General features: G+C 33.7%; 2 protein-coding genes and 1 non-coding gene across 7 annotated transcripts in view; 2 read left to right on the forward strand and 1 right to left on the reverse strand.

Moving 5' to 3' along the window:
• The window catches only part of LOC105677054 (V-type ATPase subunit a family protein Vha100-2), a 22,094-nt gene continuing 3,713 nt past the window's right edge, over positions 1-18,381 (reverse strand). Inside the window, exons 1-14 of one of the 4 annotated variants that reach the window (XM_067356635.1) lie at positions 13,055-13,461; positions 6,825-6,965; positions 6,388-6,567; positions 6,080-6,208; positions 5,884-6,002; positions 5,057-5,183; positions 4,574-4,750; positions 4,241-4,453; positions 3,642-3,855; positions 3,123-3,552; positions 2,730-2,857; positions 2,427-2,659; positions 1,899-2,299; positions 1-1,628 (exon numbers count right to left, since the gene is read on the reverse strand). In XM_067356635.1, coding sequence (XP_067212736.1) covers positions 1,532-1,628; positions 1,899-2,299; positions 2,427-2,659; positions 2,730-2,857; positions 3,123-3,552; positions 3,642-3,855; positions 4,241-4,453; positions 4,574-4,750; positions 5,057-5,183; positions 5,884-6,002; positions 6,080-6,208; positions 6,388-6,567; positions 6,825-6,941 — 2,565 coding nt within the window. In that variant the 5' untranslated portion in view covers positions 6,942-6,965; positions 13,055-13,461 and the 3' untranslated portion in view covers positions 1-1,531. Of the gene's footprint in view, positions 1,629-1,898; positions 2,300-2,426; positions 2,660-2,729; positions 2,858-3,122; positions 3,553-3,641; positions 3,856-4,240; positions 4,454-4,573; positions 4,751-5,056; positions 5,184-5,883; positions 6,003-6,079; positions 6,209-6,387; positions 6,568-6,824; positions 6,966-11,598; positions 11,740-13,054; positions 13,462-18,381 lie in introns of those variants that run through there. The other 3 variants (XM_067356636.1, XM_012375392.2, XM_067356634.1) reach the window with 3 other exon arrangements.
• Positions 11,784-18,381, forward strand: part of LOC105677057 (mitochondrial protein C2orf69 homolog) — a 16,549-nt gene continuing 9,951 nt past the window's right edge. Inside the window, exon 1 of one of the 2 annotated variants that reach the window (XM_012375405.2) lies at positions 11,784-11,924. The gene's annotated coding sequence lies outside the window, so the exon portion shown is untranslated. Of the gene's footprint in view, positions 11,925-12,090; positions 12,111-18,381 lie in introns of those variants that run through there. The other variant, XM_067356641.1, reaches the window with a different exon arrangement.
• Positions 16,952-17,074, forward strand: LOC137000920 (U4atac minor spliceosomal RNA). The gene has a single exon (XR_010891077.1). It is a non-coding gene; the product is annotated as a U4atac minor spliceosomal RNA (small nuclear RNA).

Genomic DNA, 18,381 nt, shown 5'->3' on the forward strand with positions numbered 1-18,381 from the left:
TATGCAGTTTTCATTGATTTATTTTAACACGTTGATAAAATATATGTGTATATTTATCTGCAAGTTATATATATCTCTCTCTCCCAGAAACCTCGATCTTAATTTTAATAAAATTTTCTTTCTTTTAATAAATATTTTTAATGGGCATTGTTTGTTGCAGAGTTTTCATATTAAATGTTCAATATTTTAATAATAAACATTTTATAAAAGTAAAGTCTACATAAATTCAAACGAACAAATTTCGTTATTAAATTGCATACTACAAGCTTAATTTAAGAAAAATCTTTTTTGAATAACCCTTATTTTGAATAGTTCATAAAATACCAAAAATGTTTCGTGCTTTATTACTTTAAAAAATCGGCTAAGAATTAATCGAAAAATTCATCATTAAAATTTAGTTCGAAATCTGGGAACTATTCCATATGTTTATATGCATCGGTCTGTTTTCCACATTAATACCTATATTATGGTGGATACATTCGTAATGATAATTTTGCACGAGTTCGAATATTCCCGATTATCAATCACTCAGGAGGATTTGTACTCTAATAATACAAGAATGTATATCGCTGCTCGTTTGAGTCTGTCGAGCATCAGTTAGGCCCTACAATGCGGCACGTAATGACTTCTCTCCAATGATTTGAATCATTATAATTTTTTCACTTTTATTTCTCATAGCATCGAAATTACAACAATTCCAATCGCTGCTTTTCTCGAGGGAGAGACATAATGTTTTATTGATATTTTAAAACACGTGAGACGTGCTTAAGGAGCTACCGACTATGGCATGTCCACGTTACTAGGTAATTAATGGAATGAATACAATGCGCACTAGGCAGCTGCAACAGCATAGTTGCTGAATCACACGTATTATTTTACATTTTTTTTTCACTTCCACGACAACACATCGCGATATAACGATTTATAACAATGTAAAATTAAATGAATAGAATCAGTTCTACCGAATCTTGTTTTAATTAAAAACAAATAGTATTTAGTCGCTTTTTAAGTGACATCATTACTTTTTTTCTTCAATTACTTAAAATGAATTAAAAGATTGTTGCAGAATATATATTCAGATGAAAACCGAAAACAAAATTTACTAATGACAATATTTAGACATCGCAAAATTAAGTTTTACATTCGCTCGAATCCGACAGATAAAATAGAATAAAAATTCATAAATATTTGGATTATGCATAAGTAAAGTTTTATAATCCACACAGATTTTTCATTCGTATTTTTGTTCACGGATAAAAATATTAGGAAAAATGTACATTTTAAAACTGTTATTGCGTGTATCGTGCGCATATTTGGCCGATGTACGTAGACACGTGATCGGCGGCTAAAATTACTAAAGAAAGCACATTGTCAGACTCGTTTGAAACGATGGCAATTTGGTCCTCCTATACTTTCCCAGGCAACAAGGCAAGGCCTCGCATATACGAAAATACCTAATATAAAGAGAATTCGCGCGCAGTATTTAGTAAATATATATATTTAACAATTATTGCTGTAGACTAGCAACGGCTTATTCCTCGTCGTCCTCGGCATCTAGAATACTCTTAAAGTAAAATGGTTGGAAGGGGTATCCTAAGCCCTCGTAGAACTTGCTCATGAACTCGACCCTACAAGCACAGAACATAATTAAAAAAAAAAAAAATTATAATAAGAAATTTCAATTCTCAAAACTTCGTTCGATTGACACTCCATAATCAATCAATATCAACAGAAGAACGACGATGTATCATCGATAACAATATAAAAGTTGATACAAAAAATATTTTATATCAAATAAAGTTAAAAATTCTTTACATTCTTAAAAAGTTATGTTCCCCTAACTTTACTTTGAACGAAACAACAATTGAGAAACAACAGACCACCGGTCTAACACGCACCAATGAAGTCGAAGTGTATGGAGAAACGCCGACAGGCCCTCCATTAAAACAAGAATGACGATGGTGAAAAAAGCCCAGGCGGCGAAGAAGATAAATAACAAGACACCCTTGACATAATCGTTTTCCTCGGCGCCTAAGCCCATTCGCAACAATCTGTTCCAGAGCACTTCTGACAGTTGAGAGTGGGCCAACGACAACGCCCACAATCGCAAATAGGAGGCAGTATGCGAGACGGTGGAAAGAACGTATTCTATCGTGTGAATGGCCTGATGGATCATCAGCTCGCCGAAACTGTCATCCTCGCCGTGGCCGCCCGCCGCCGGTTTCTCATTGCTGCTTTCGCCGTTTTGGCTCAATCCCTGATGCTGCAGCTCGATATCCTGAGACGCACTTCCGTTGCTCTGGACAACATCAGCGAACATCAGTGTTTCGTTCGCGATCAAATGAGAAATGTTAATTTTCTCAAAACGACAAAAAAATATTATTGACAGACGTAAATTATGAATATTAGTAATGTTTAAAACTTACGTAAGATTTCCCTGCGCTTCTCACTTTTTTCGTATACATGACGTATAGCGGTTTTCCAAAAAGCATCACCGGGATACATGCGATGCCGCAGAAAAAGAAAACCTTCTGCACGATAGCCTGCCCATCAAACATATACTGAGAGCAACCTAGGCTCACTTTGGCTTCTTTGAAAAGCATCATATTGATGAATGTAATCAGAACCGACGGTGCACAGCCTGGCCTTCGTAGTAACTCTGAATTACAAAACATGTACGTTAGCGACGTAGCGCTTACTCACTTGAAGATGTATTACCCTATACTCACGGTCAGACGAAGCGTTGTACAAAACCCATTTGATAAACATCAAGGCGGTCATGTAAGCAAACAGCAAGATAAGGAAGAACAATTGTGGCAGAAATTCAAGGAACAAGTTGGAATACTTCTTGAAATATCTAAAAAAATTATAATACGTGATAATAGCGACATATGCTACTCCAATCAAATTTTTCTCGGAGTTTTCGAATTACTTTGAAATTTAGATGTCACTAATCGTAGTGATTTTTTTTCACATAAAAAAAAGATATCTTATAATTTCAAGAACTAAAGAAATACAAGAAATAACACATAAATATGTATTATATTTATAATTTCGAAAATAGCAATAGTTTTGCAGCTCGCGACTCTCGTAATTTTCTCCGTCAAGACAACAATACTTACTTAATATTGACGAGGTTCATGCACACGCCAAAGATCATATGCGCGACACCGAAAATGATCGATAGCTTCATCTTGAACGAATTCTGAAATACAATTTTGTTGTGAGCGAGCGACCAAACCGGATCTACACCCAGTGGATAGGGATACTGTAGATAGTGTTTCGCTTTCTCTTCTGGCAACAAATTCAATGTCTCGTTCAAAGTTACATCATTGCGCGTATACGATGCCCTCCAACTAGATCCGAATATGTTAACTGACTTTGCGAATATGTCGTTGTAGATTAAACCGCTGTAGATGGAAAACAAACCCATGAGGAGGATGATGTAACGGCCGCCAAAGAATAGATTCCCAATTTCGTTGTTCGATTTTTGCGCGATGATCTTCTTTTCTTGTAAAATCATAGCCAAAGCAAAGAGTGTCAATATTAGCCCTGTAACGTGACAAATTTTATCGATAATGATAATCCAAAATGTATTTTGTTTTTCTCAGCTAATTCACTATTGTTCAAATTTTACTCACCGTGGCCAGCATCGCCGAACATAACGGCGAACAGAAAGGGAAATGTAATGATGGTGTAAAGCGCCGGATTAGCCTCGCGATACGATGCCACGCCGTACGCATCAATCAAATTTTGAAAACCACGCGTAAACTTGTTCGTCCTGTTAAAAGTTGGAGGATTTTCGTCGGTATGAATCACGTTGAGAAAAGACCGTATAGAACTTCCACATTGTCGCTAAAAGAAAATTATCCATTAATATGATCTAAAAATAGTCTTGTTACGAATTATAAATTACTTGCCGAAATATGATTCAATTATTTATCGCGCAGCTGCTCAAAGATTGATTATCTGCTTGAAAGTATAACTTGTAATTTTATTAAGTTTTCTAATAAATAATTCTGATAATGAAATTTTTATTCCAAACATTGCTAGCAAACGTTATATTTATTTTTATTTATTTACAATATTGTTCCTATCCAATTTTTGTCATATTTAGCATTTATTATCTACTTCTCTATTTATCTATCTTTCTTTCTTTTTATTTTTCTTTTCTTATTTATTTCTTTTCTTATCTATTTTAAATAAAATCTACTATAAGTTTAATTAGGTATATATATACCGATCCTTCCGACAGGCCGTTTTGCACGGTTCCGAGATCGGCAATCGGCACCCAACATTCCCCAATAAGGCACTTCTTGGAGACATCCATATTAAAAAGATTCATTGTATGATAAATAGCCTTCATTTTTCGCACCATAATGCTCCAATTTGGTAATTCTTTTGCTACATTATGCAAAACACGTTGACGATGATCTTGCGTTTTGCTTAAAACCTTAACAAGAAAAGTCACTGTCAAATGCGATATTTTTGCAACATTCCAAATTCTACCATTCTATCTATAAAGATCTAAATATTATATTACAACAGTTTTTATTTTAACATAACAACTCACCAAGTTAAGGTCTTCTAACCGTGTTCGCACATCTTTTAGCATATCCTGACGTTCAGTATTGCTGGTGGGACACGGATAAAGCGAAGCATGAAAACCAATACAAATTTTCTTAATACGCTTCTTCAGTTGCTCTCCTTGAAAAAATGCCACAAAGGCCGTTTTATAGAGTTCGTTGCCCTGAAAACATTCGACAGAAAAAAAGAATCAGGTGCATCGATGGCGATGACTCGATTTAATCCATGCTTATTGCATATCTTTCAAGAATGTATATGAATTATTATCATAATTAATTTTAAAACAAATAATTTTATAATTTTTATATTTCAAATTTGAACTGTTGAGTTTGCAATTTATATGCGATATTCAACGACACATAAACAAAAATAACTGACATCAACGCTCGCATAAAAATGAATATAATGAAAATTGAATTGAATTTGAATTATTTTTTCACGTAAAAATAAAAGAAAAATCAAAACTAACCGTAGCTGGATCTTCTAGTGGCTTATCAAGTTCAGTTTGCCGAAGAAATACATTTCCACGAGAAATACGCCAGAGCATTCTCTCGAAAGCCGGAACTCGTTCGCGATTTATTACCCCACCGACGAATCTGCGAGAAAATAGATGTCATCCTAGCAACATATAATTCATTAAACAGTATATTATATAATAGCGTTACATAACTGCTCATACATAGATTTATGTTAAGTGGAAGCTTTTGACAAACACACTTTTAACTCTGATTGTCATAATCATTCTGCATACATTACAGAAAATCCAAGGATCAGATAAGATAAAATCACTCGCAGAAAAAAAGTTTTCAATTTAAAATTGCTATATCTGACAATGTTTTCATTACAAGGCCATAAGAAAATATAAAAATATAGAAGCAGCACTTTAAAATTTATAAAAATTGAAACGAGTAAAATTCTACTGTTTAAAAAAATTTTTAGTTGCGAAAAGTTTCCTGACAAATATATTATTCATCACATTTGTTTTTTCACGCTTAGATTATCGCGAAAATGAATTAGTTACGCAACTGATGAGGTCAAAGAAAACTCACCCTTTTGCATTAAATTTTATGCAGTAGTAATAATAGTACGAACAATGTACGTATTATTCTAGAGCAAGTTAGTTTCTCGTTGAAATATGCGGTCATACAAAAGCAATGGACAGCATTTACGTATAAAAGCGTCCTTTTAATATTATTAAAGCGTAACACGTCACACGCGCGCGCTTAATATATTAACATTATATTTAACACGCGAGGAGGTCCGGCTTATCTGACAGCTCCGTCGGCCATGACTTACTCCAGACGTCCGCGGATCGAAACGGCTGGATTCTGTGCTTCCTCGTTAATGAGCGCCTTGGTGATCGAGTCGTTGGCTTCTTCCTGTTGATATAGAAGAAGAAGAAACGAATCTTGATTCTTCGACAAAACGGTAACATCGATTACACGAAGGAGGACGGCGCTACGAGCAAAAGCTGCTGAACTACTTTAGGTACCTCCGTGAAGAACATGTGCGTCTTCTCGAGGACGTGCCGTAACTCCGTCAGCTCGATATACTTGCTCTTCAGATTCATCCCGTTCTGGCTCAGTTCCTGTATCTCGTTCTCCGTTTTCTCGATATGCGCCTGTAAAAATACGATTGATACACTATCGCACCAATTAGAAATACCAATTGCGATAATTCTATTATTACGCTAAATATCGAGTCAGAAGAAATGTATATGTTTATAAAATAGATTGAAATGTGTATACCGCGAAAGGCAACTTGCATTGCAAACGTTGCATTTTACAAAGAAGATTTTACCTCGAGATCTATAATCTCGCGTGGGTTGGGTGCACGTGGTAGCTCCGCGAGATTATCCGAAATCGGCACACCGTCTTTCCTGACTTCCGCTTCGATGTATCGCAACTTGCGCTCGAGTTCGTCGCATCGTCGCACCTCGTTGACGAATTTCCGTTGAAAATAATTCACGTTGCTGTTTAGCTAAATGTCAAAGTTAATAATATAATTAGAATAATTAGAAAATTTTGTATCAAATCATTTTTTAATGATGCGCATGTTCAAACGAGTACGCCGAAAACTTCTTCTGTACAATTTGTACGTGTTTAAAGTATGTTATTATTTCAACATTATTTTAAAATATTTTTAGACAAAAAACAGAATCTATTTGCTACGTTAAATAGGCAGACTAAATATATTAAATAAGATAATTAATGAAGATTACATTTAATTCAACTTACATCGCGAAATTGCACCGCGCCGGTTTCGCCAAGTTCAGAAACGGAAAGGTAAGCCGCCTCCGGCTGAATGAACAGCTGGCAAAGGGCCATATCCTCGCTTCTGAACATCGCCCCCATCTTGAAAGCGATTTAATCCTTACCCTGTGATGAGAAATAATATTTCTTATAAACTGTACAGAGTCTGTGCCAAAATACAGTGGAAAATAACGAATACATAGCGCGACATTTTGCAACTCAATTAAAATTTCTCATAAAGTTGAAACTTTTATTTAATTTTTAGTTTTTTCTATCTAACATAAATGTTAGTATTTTAATAATTATTTTAGAAAAATATTATATATATTAAAAAATGCAAATTAAAAAAGTTTAAAAATATAAGATTCCATGTGAAGACATTCGTGAATTTTAACTAATAAAAATTACCGACAATATCTCGACATTGAGCAAACATTGATACTAGATAAGACAATTATACTTCAAGTCATGTCTTATTAGCACAATACGCACATTATTATCGATCAATAAATTTGTCGTGTAACACAATATTTTACATGAAACAAGAAACGAGGTCATTGTGTCGGCATGATAAAACATTAATATCATATATTTTAGTTATCTGTTGATTAATGTGTTTGTGAAATCTTTTAGCGGCGCAGGTGAGAAAAACAAGCTATTTCTATGAAGAAAATGACAAACCAGTATTGACTGGAAACTTTGAAAATTACAGTAAAACATTTTCAATGTTAGTAAAAAAAATTGACAATTTGATTTGTAAACGCGTTCATCTTCTTTAGGCTCGACCTTGGAGGATCAAAGATTTGCTCATGGGCGTGACGTTTGCAAAGTCAAGTCTATCGAATCCAATGTACACGTGTGACGCATTTTATCTATCGGCAAACAGTACATTTTAATGTAAAATGCAATGCAAAGTGCTAAGCTATAATTAGACGATACAACAGCGCGTACGCCTAATCACCCAAAATTCAAACAAAATTTTTTATTGCATTATTTCTACGTAAACGTAAACATGTGCAAACACGAGTGCGAGATAAGCGAGACGTTCCATAAATATGTACGTGACTGAAAGTGGTACACTTGCATCGTTATCCTGCGTATCCCTCGTCGGAAAATCGCACTTTTATCACGTTCGCCAGTCGAGTGACACCAATATTATATCTTTCAAACGCCGTTCAGTAGTTAATATTATATAATACAAGTTGCACGTAATATGATACAGAATTTGAGAAGATAAACATTTATATAAAAAGTATTAATTTTCTCAAGGCTCAAAACTTTTATTATAATATATATAGCCAACGTATATATATGTATATTATATCTTTCTGATTTACGGAATTTGATCTTCTTCTACTCTATAATTTAATTATAGCTATCAATACAGTTGACTAAATCCATACAGTTATTATATAGCATATGTAGGTACACACTAAATATATTTTTAATTTGCCATTTGATCATCCAAGGATGTGTCAGTAGAATTTATGCGTGCATCTAAAGTGATTTTTTCCGGTAATTTCTGTCGTCACAGTAGCAATGTACGTTTATTCCGATAAGAAACCAGATAAGAAAAATTAACGATCAATTCCCAATCATCGGAGAGGAATTTCTTGGTGTAAAATTCTTGAAAGTCATTATTTGCGTACAATTCATAATTATTTTGATGTTATAAAAACTTATCATGTTTTCTTCTATTAATAAGCGAAGAAGTTTTCTCTCTCTCTCTCTCTCTCTCTCTCTCTCTCTCTCTCTCTCTCTCTCTCTCTTTCTTCGGAGAATTTATCGTCAATGATTACGGTTTGCTTTAGAGAAATTGATATACATATATACTACGCGGTCAAATTTCGAAGATAATAAGTAATTTATTCTTTCGATACATTCAATCGATACATACAGTCTCTGTGAAAGCGGATAAATGCTTTATAAAGATAATTCTAGAACTCTTGCCGCACGATAACGTAGCAGCACATCCTGACATTTCCCACGTGCCAACATATCACAGGGAAAAACAATAAATATACTTGAGCTGTTTTGATCACATGATATTCTTGTGAATCGATGATTATTGTAATATTTCGATATCATAATAATTCGTTCTCTCGAAATTTGTCTTATATTAAGGAGAATTTATTTAAATTTCTGAAAATTGCTTTACTTATCTGTTTATTCCGTTATAAAGACTAGATAAAAGAAATTAACAACCAGTTCCAATCATCAGCCAAAAATTTATCCGTATGTATCTTTTTGGAAGTTCTCGATATATATCGCAGACAAATCCAGTTTGTTAAAATATCAAAGAAGCCATCAATTCTTTTCTAGATGACTCTTCTAGTCGGGTTGCTTTATCAAGCAATACCACATCTCGTAACGAATTCTAAGAAGGATATCGAAAGTACTAACGCGTTATCAATACAACTACTTAAGATCTCAAGGTCTGGCTGCTCAAATCAACATTTTTGTTCACGTATAGAGAACATATTGTGCCGTGCCACACGAATTAGTTTTCTTGAATCGCGCCGTAAATATAAATATTTCGAGATAATTTCTTTTTTGAGACAGTCGCATTTTAACGAGAATATTTGTTTGAGTCAATCCAATTTAAATAATTTGTAATATAATATATAATGCCTTATTTGAAAAAAAAACAGCATAATGAGAACTTTCTACAGTAATCTCTCTCTCCTCCTTTCATTCTCTCCTCTAGTAAAATTTCTGGAATATTGCTAAATTTAATTGTCTGGCAAGTGACAAATTTTTCTTTCATTATTTTGTCGCACGGGAGACTGTAGTTGGTTAATTGACTTATCTTATGACACAGGCAAATGCGTTCACAAAAGTTATACGCTAAGAAGTCACATCTCATTCCTTCGAAATTTATAAATCGATTTTGATTGTTAAATTATTTGACATAAAGTAGAAAATTTTAAAAACAAAAATTCTACGCATTGCAAAGATTAGTGTGAACTTGTTACATGGGTTAACAAATATATAAATATTTTATTGCAATTTTTTATAAATATTATAAAGATTCTTTTTCTGCTAATATCGTTTGGTTTCATTTTAGCGAAAACAAATCTATCACTGCAACATCATGATTACGAATTAATATATCCACAACGCCGAATAATTAAAATTCGTTAATCAATCTTTCAATTTAAAAAAATATTTTTAAATTAAAGTTTTTTAAATTAGATAAAAAAATTAAATTTAAGTCAATAAATATATAGATGCTCTCGATATCGAATGAGGCGGAAGAGAGTGTAGCCATCGAATGTGACAATTGCGTGCGATAATGTAGTAAATACTCGTAGATAAATTGCGGCAAATTGGTGGCGGACGGGCGTTGGTTTCCTGTGAAATTGTAGAGACATCCGAGTCTTGCATTTTTACGGTAAAAATAAATAAATAAATAATTTATTTTAACATTGTTCAAGACTAACCATCATTATAGAAAGAGAGAAAAACTGATTAAGAGCAGTAATTTAGTGTATTCTAAAAAGAATATTGTCCAGAAAATATTATACAGTGGGAAGAAAGCATAAAGAACTCAATTAGATGAAAGAAACAGAAAGAGAGAGAGAAAGAGAGGACAACCACTTACGCTGCTGATTAGGTTGTAACCCTAATAAACTCGAAGCAAGTTCTTCACGTACGTGACCGTTATGGTCGATTACTAACTGCGTGAGATTACAATTCACTAGATGCCGATCCCGACAAGTGTTATATAAAAAAAAACAAAAAAAAACGAGAATGTCGATTGAGTGATACGATAACAATCGGGGAAAACAACAAGTAACCAGCGACAGTAATGTAGCGAGTGATGTCTGCATGTGGTGTGCAGATTGTGTCACGAACGATTACAAAGAAAAAGAAGACAATTAACACGAATTAACATTCTCTGATTATCCAGGTGTCTTCTGAGGAAGAGTGCTACAAGCAGACTTTTCTTTTGTGCAAAAAGATAAGTTTAAATCAAGCAAAAAAAAAAGCACAAAGCATCGAACGTGCCGCGCATATTTTCTCTTCGTTAAATATTACTTGTGAATTCAATAGCCGTACTACTGGAATCAACATCCATTATTATTCAATTACAGTTAATTATATCACGTTAATAGCGTTATAATTAATTTCTGGCTGACCGTCAGTCTAATGTATTATGTGACACATGAGAATTCCGGATAATTTGTAATACTCAGTACAAGGTTCAATTTATAATAATATAACTGTGAAACATACGCACTATGTAATAATAATCAACGAATCACACGAATCACCTGACCAACGTAGTATCGCAATTTAATCTAGATTGCAATCTGAATTCAAGGTTGCCATTTGAATTAAATTGAGTTGAAGATTATTAAGTTGAATCGATTAGTTAGAAAACAACACAAGTACGGAATTTATAATAATCAAGATAAATGATGGAATGCGCTTTACGTGTAGATATACAATCTATGTGAAAACAACAAGTTTACGCAACTACATCGCAAAGTTGATAATCTTCGATTATCAACATATAATGTCGTTTTTTTTTTTTTTTTTTTTTTTTTTTTTTTTTTTTTTTTTTGAAAAAAATAAGAATTCTATGGAATTGACACGATTTCCTCGCGCTGGCCAATTTAACAGCGGTTCAAATTATCAAATTTATATCACTTCTGAACCGATCGAGCTGATTATCTCATTAAGGTGGCAAACTTATCAAATCACAGACACGCGGACAGAATATGACAGAAATGGTATAAAAATATTGACTCACACTATTGATGACACACTCGCCGAATCGCGCACGGTTAAACACTACTGTAATCAGCGTTACGCACCGTTGTAATAACAAAAAAAGGAAAAATATTACATAACAATACTACTGAGCGGATTCGAGCGTACACAATGGTACCCGCGCGACTGGTGCGCGTCTCGTGCTACGCAGACTTCGCCGTCGGATCCGATTCGACGGACGTGGAACACAGTCCGGACCAACAACAACGAGCTACGAACGGGCGCGGCGACGAGAGAGGAAAACACTCATCGCTCATACATGTGCTCACACGACAGATGCTCGTTCGAATCAATTCAGCGTGTCAGGTATGCCATTTATACTGATGGTCAATGCATTGCGCGCGCCCAGTATCAGTCACGCGCCAGAGATAATCGTTCCTCTCTACGGAAAGCCTCAGAATTGAATTCGTGCAAAAAAATAATACGAGAAATATCGCACACGTGAGTCAAGCTGAGCTTTTCGCGTTCTATTTTATTCGTCTCCGTTTAAAGGTAAGTCTGGATTTTTGAAAGCCGATCAAGATCACTTCTGGAGTTTTACTTCAATTTAATGAAACACGGATCGTATTGATTTGATATAAGATAATTTCAGATGAATTACAGTTCGATTACTATTTTAAAATGTGATACCGAAATGAAATGCTTATAGCAATATTTTTTCAATGTCAAAATTTGAATACATTAAAATATTTTTAGAATTTTATATTTTACAACACATTCCAAATTAAAATAGATGGTTTTTATAAATTGGAAAAGAAAGTATTTCCGTCGTGTTACAAAAATTTATGACCGCCGATAATTATCTTTTTCGAACGAAATGTTTAAATTATACTGCGCGACGTAAAGGTATTCATATAAATTTCTACAGGTTGGAACAACTAAGGAAGCGAGGAAAATTTTACGCGACTGAAAAATATAAATCGACGAGCAAATGAAATATGGTGCACGGAAACGCTGCTTTACGTATATGCTCGAACGCGTCTTCAAACACAGATACGCACGCTGTTCAGTTCATTAACTGCCTTTGGTGCCTAATTAAGATTTTTTAACGGTGCCAATAATTACGTCAAGACAAAGCGTCACGATCAAATAAAAAGAAAATAAGCGTGTTAATTATGCATAACGGTCTTCGCCGTGCAGGTGCTCTGGCTATATATGATTAAGAACAACCAGTATGATGTATAAAAAAAGATGTTAATGCACGAAGACAGAAGCATCTTTTTTGTAATTCCGTTTCGTTACGGCAATCAATCACACGTCCTTACGTTTTTCACAATCTTAACTTTCCGTGCGTTGAACGCGTTGACGAACTCACACATTTACAGACACGTTGCTCGCGCGTCAATTATCTCGTTACTTGGATTATTATTCACGGGTATCTTTATTAGAAAATTTTTTCTTCGTGAATATAATAATCTGAGGAAAAAGGAACAAACCTCGTTAAAAATCGACACGACTGACAAATTTTAGCCACGTGTGGACAGCCCCACGAACTTCAGCCCCGTTTCGTCACGCAGGTGCAATACTCACGACTGATTTAACTAGATTCAACGCAACGAATAAATCCCACCTCCACGATACGAGATGGCAAGAGGTGGGAGAGGTAAGGAGAGGGAATCAGAACTCGTGACAGATCTCCTGTTAGCAGATAAGAGCGGATTGTGACAGACCGCTGTCTTTTGTGTCACAGACGACGCAGTGTGATAATACTACTTTTACATGCGTATACCTGATTAGGATCGTCGCAATCGTCGCGCGGTTGTGTAGAATGATTGCCAGGCACCGCGGAAGTATTTTTCATATGAAAGGGCAAAATTTATAAAGGGGACACATAATACATTCATAATATGTATATATATATATATATGAATATGTATGAAACTCTATTCAAACACCAAATAATAGGCTATTTAGTGGGTAGTATAAATGTACGAAAAATATTTTGTTCTAATTAATTTAATGCGCTTAATTTTCTTTGTTACTCGTGTATTTTCCTCGTGTAGGCTTCAATTGAACGAGTAAATAGTCAAGAAAAAAGGAAAAAGAAAAAAAATAACCCATTTTTCCATCTTTGATGTAAATATTTGATACTCAATATTTTCGATCATGAAATACCTGAAGAAAACAGAAAAATTTCAGGGGAAGCGGTCGCCTCCTCTGCCCCCCCCCCCCCTCTCCCGGTTCCGCGGCACCTGATGATTGCAACATTTCTGGCTACTATCGTGCAAGTCGATAGATCTCGCCGAAAATCCCGTATCAATGACGAACTTGAAATGAAAGAAGGGAGGGAAAAGGCGCGGGAATAAGATGCACCCATAAACAACGGAAATTCGATACATTTATTGCTCCGCGTACAAATCTCAGTTTCGATCTGTACCGTAATGATATATTTGTCTGGAGCTAATAGCTGATACATTTCCGCGGCTATTTCGGACGCGATGTACGCATATACGCGTCATCCGTGTACGAATTGCCGTGTCAAGAGATAAGAAAAGCGTATAACGAAAGAAAGAGTGGTCAATATTAGTCAACGCGTGTAATTGCGTACGATATAATGAGCTCGTGTTTGATAAATCATTATCATAATTCCTGAATTTCGCGATAAGCTTTTTTTATATTTTTTGTATTGTCGTAAAATAATGAATTTTTCTTCTATTTCACATTTGTATTCAGAATCTATTGATAAATACGCTGTAATGAAATAATTATCTCAGAATTTTTTAATTTGATGTAATTTTACGGAAAAAGTATCTCCTTAACGGTATTTTTATTAGGATCAAATAATCGTAATTTAAAAAAATAACATTTAATAAAATAAACGCGCAGATAGGCGGCAAGATAACGAAATCGTTTGCGGCTTCTCGATTATATTGCTTCGCACCACTGTTCCAAGATAAACTTTTCTTGGAGACTGCATTCAGATAAGACGAATGATAATAAGTCACGGGTGCAGTGCTACCTTCATACTTAGACCTTATGACATACTTTGTATAAATAATTGTTATCTCCTGATTACTTAACTATTGCATGACATCATAATTTAAATTATACATCCTAGTCCTGAGCGAGCTAAAAATTTGGAAAGTAAATCACATTTTGCAAATACTTGATACATTTGAAAAAAAAGTAATGCGTCTCAATGTTATGTAGTTATGCAATACTTATGAAATAATTTGAAAAATCTGAAAAAGTTTAATAAGTGCGATTGATGAACGGAGTGATATTTCTTAATGAAATATGAGATGAGTTTTTCACTACCAAGACTCTACTTCGCTTTTGCTCCGACTAAAATTAAGTAAAAAAATATTTTCTTATCTACATATTTATCATAATTTTCAGAGCCGCTTTTGTAATTAATCGCAGGTGGAATACTATTTACATTTTAAAAATTTTCGTTGCTTGCATTAAAAATATCTATGACTGAATATCTTATATAATGACGTGCAAAAGAGCTGGAAAAAAAACAATGTTTAACGCGTATAAATCCAGTGCTGATTAGAAATTTGATGAAAACGAATTCGCTGTGACGAATCGGCGATAGCGATTTCGATCGACATCGCCAACCAATAAAAATGACGAACAATAACTATTACTTTCCAAGGTAACTTTTCATCGTATACTTCGCAGGACACTCTACCCGGCGGCTGCAATAAAATACGTCTCTCATATAAGGTCAGAATTTATCCTTCTATAGTCCAGGTTTCTAGGTCGTTGCGGGCGGCCTCCGATCTAACGGTCAACTATTACGCAAATTGCCGTATCTCCAGTAACATCTTTCATTATGCGGAACGATGAAATTGAAGTATTATTACATTACGTACGCGATTCTCCCGAGGAGAGCGCAAGCGTGACATCATGCTCATATGCATAGATTAGATTCATGTGATGGCGGTGCCAACAGCTTTTCGCTTTTTTTGCAAAATAATCGGATCGTACGACCGTTTACTCGCCTTCAGACAACAATTTTAACACATTAGAAATCATAAAAATATGACAAATTTTTTCGTGAAGTTGCATTTGCTTTAATTTTGTTTATTGATATAACAATTTTTAAATAATCAGTTTTCACCGATATTATAAAGTACATAATAATAATCACTGACCTGAAAAACCGCATTTTTATTTATAACAAAATTTTGTCTTAAAAATAGAATATTGAATAATTAATTAAATTAATGGTTTTAAACTGTTATGATGCACGTGACTATACATTATCTCTGACGGAAATGAGCAATCAAAGCGAGAATCGTACATATATATCGTAACATAATTTAACAACGTTTCAAAAATCGTAGATAATCTTATCTCAGAATGATTTTTGTTTAATAAAACGATAATCTATAAATTCTGACAATCATAAGAGGTTTATTACAGAATATTCTATGAGAATATATGAGAAAGAAAAATTACTTTCCAAATTTAATGTCACATCGATCACTTATGCAATTTGATTAAAAATCAAGCGTTCGAGATTCTCTTTGCATCAACACTTTTTGGAGACCTATATTTTATCAAAATTACTTTAAAAGTATCATTTCAATAATATAATAATATAGTATAATTATGGGAATATAAACATTTTTCGCGTATGTAAAACTGTCTACTGGATTATTATCAGCCGAGTGTCCCAAAGATATAGTGTGTTTTCTTTGAAAATTGCAATATGTCTTTCCCACAATGCTTACGTTCACATAAAACTAGTAATAACAAATTTAAAAAAACATTTATAATGGCAAGTCTTATTGAACTATATGACGTGCTGTAAAAATAAGTCTTCAACTAGGACAGCCACATATTAAACGTTATAAATTACGCTTCAATTTATAGCTACAATTTTTCACTTATTGTCACTCTAGACAACATAAGCTTTAAACATTAACTATACATATATTTTGCTTATCATGCTTTTAAATAATATGATACGAGAATATCGAACTCAATATATGCATACAGTTGCATAAACAATATTAATAGACTTTCGTTGCCAAATAAAAATCATGATATAAACGAGAAAGAAGAAATTTTTGTATAATTGTGGTAAAAAATTTTCAAGAAATTGAGATAGTTTTTTTTAATATTATTTTGAACATATTGTTAATTTCTTAAATTGATAATTTAGATATTTGAAAATTAATTTTCATTATTTTAAAAGCAAAAATGACAGAACTTACTGATTTTAATAAATAATAAAGCAATTAGTATAGATAGGTATTTTAAGCCCACCCTGTATACTCTTATTTTCCGAGTTACAGCATTTGCCAACAGATGGCACATACTTTCTCGTAAGTAAAATATCAACGCGGTGCTTATATAAAGCATAAAGGAGAACAGAAGTTGTCCTTGTCTTGGGGGAGCAAAGTATTCAATGACCGTGTAGTGAGGATACTGTTGCTGAAACCATGATTTAAATTGACAACGCATCCATGATTTTATCTTGAGATGCAATTTTTGGAAGGCCTCTTTACTTTATAAGAGGCTCCAAACAACATTTGTCGAAAAAAACACTCATACTTAATCTATTTATCACTTCATTAATTATTATACAATATTAATACATTTAATCTTATCAATGTTATTAATTTCAGCAATAAATTAATTATGTATATAATATTTTCGTTAGTATAAAATCTTTCTCGTCAAAATTTTATGTTTACATTTTTACTTTATTTTAATAATATTATAGAAATTTTACAATATTTCAATTTTAAATGACGTAATGAATGCTAAATTAAATTTTAATATTCTTACACACAATTGACATAAATTAATTTGCATATATTGTGTCCATCAAATGCAAGTTAACAATAATCAATGAAGGTCAAGCATTAGTCATCTTGACAAACGATTTCAACAAATTTATATTGGCAACCGCGCATGTAGCATCTCTACATGCATTGCATAACAGATTGAACAACATTTTACTTCGACTGTTGAAAGACTATGTAAATACTGTGGGCTGCTGAATCGATTAATTTTTCATATTATTTATATCTGCATGACACATCGCAATCGTGCTTTTATTTAAGAAAATTCACGCGTGATATGACGATCCTCGATTAATTAATCGCCACATCTTCAATCCGATTGCATTAGCCACAATTTATCGTCTTTGTCGTCAGGCAACAAGCCTTTCTCTGAAAAGAGTGCTTAGTTACCTCCGGATAAACGCGATCACGCAGGCACATCCTTCGCCGCATATCAATCGCAGTCATATATCAAATTAAGCAACCGAGTGAGTGACTGGCGAAAGAACCTACGTTGAGTGCACGTCTAAAATGCCTAAGCAGCAGGAACCTTGTACACCAATCAACCACTGAGTGACCCTAATAACCATGCGGACCATCTGTCTGGCGAAACTGCGACAAAGCAGCCTACAGTGTCTTCCTTCGTAACAATCCAGCAGTCACATGCGAAATATTTTATGCATATATAAAATAGACCGATGGATTAATGAATGCGATAAATGCTGTAATATTTATGAGAGATGTCCTGCGGATTCTCTCTCTTCTTGACACTAGATTGAGCTCTTTTCTTCAATAAAAACATCTAAACGCAAATTTTTTAAATAATTGGGGCTTGAAAATATTTTTTTCTTATATGGCGAAAAGATATTTCTACTGTGTGCAATTAACAATATATGTTTCTTCGCACTTTTTTAAATTTTAACATTTGATACTTTAGTAACTGAGACTAAAAAATCAAAATGCTGTTAAAGTTTGGTCGAAATAAGATGAGAAATAAGAGTCTGACATCTTCACTTAAT

The sequence above is a fragment of the Linepithema humile genome, chromosome 6 (genome assembly GCF_040581485.1).
Source record: "Linepithema humile isolate Giens D197 chromosome 6, Lhum_UNIL_v1.0, whole genome shotgun sequence".
NCBI classification, from domain to species: Eukaryota; Metazoa; Arthropoda; class Insecta; order Hymenoptera; family Formicidae; genus Linepithema; species Linepithema humile.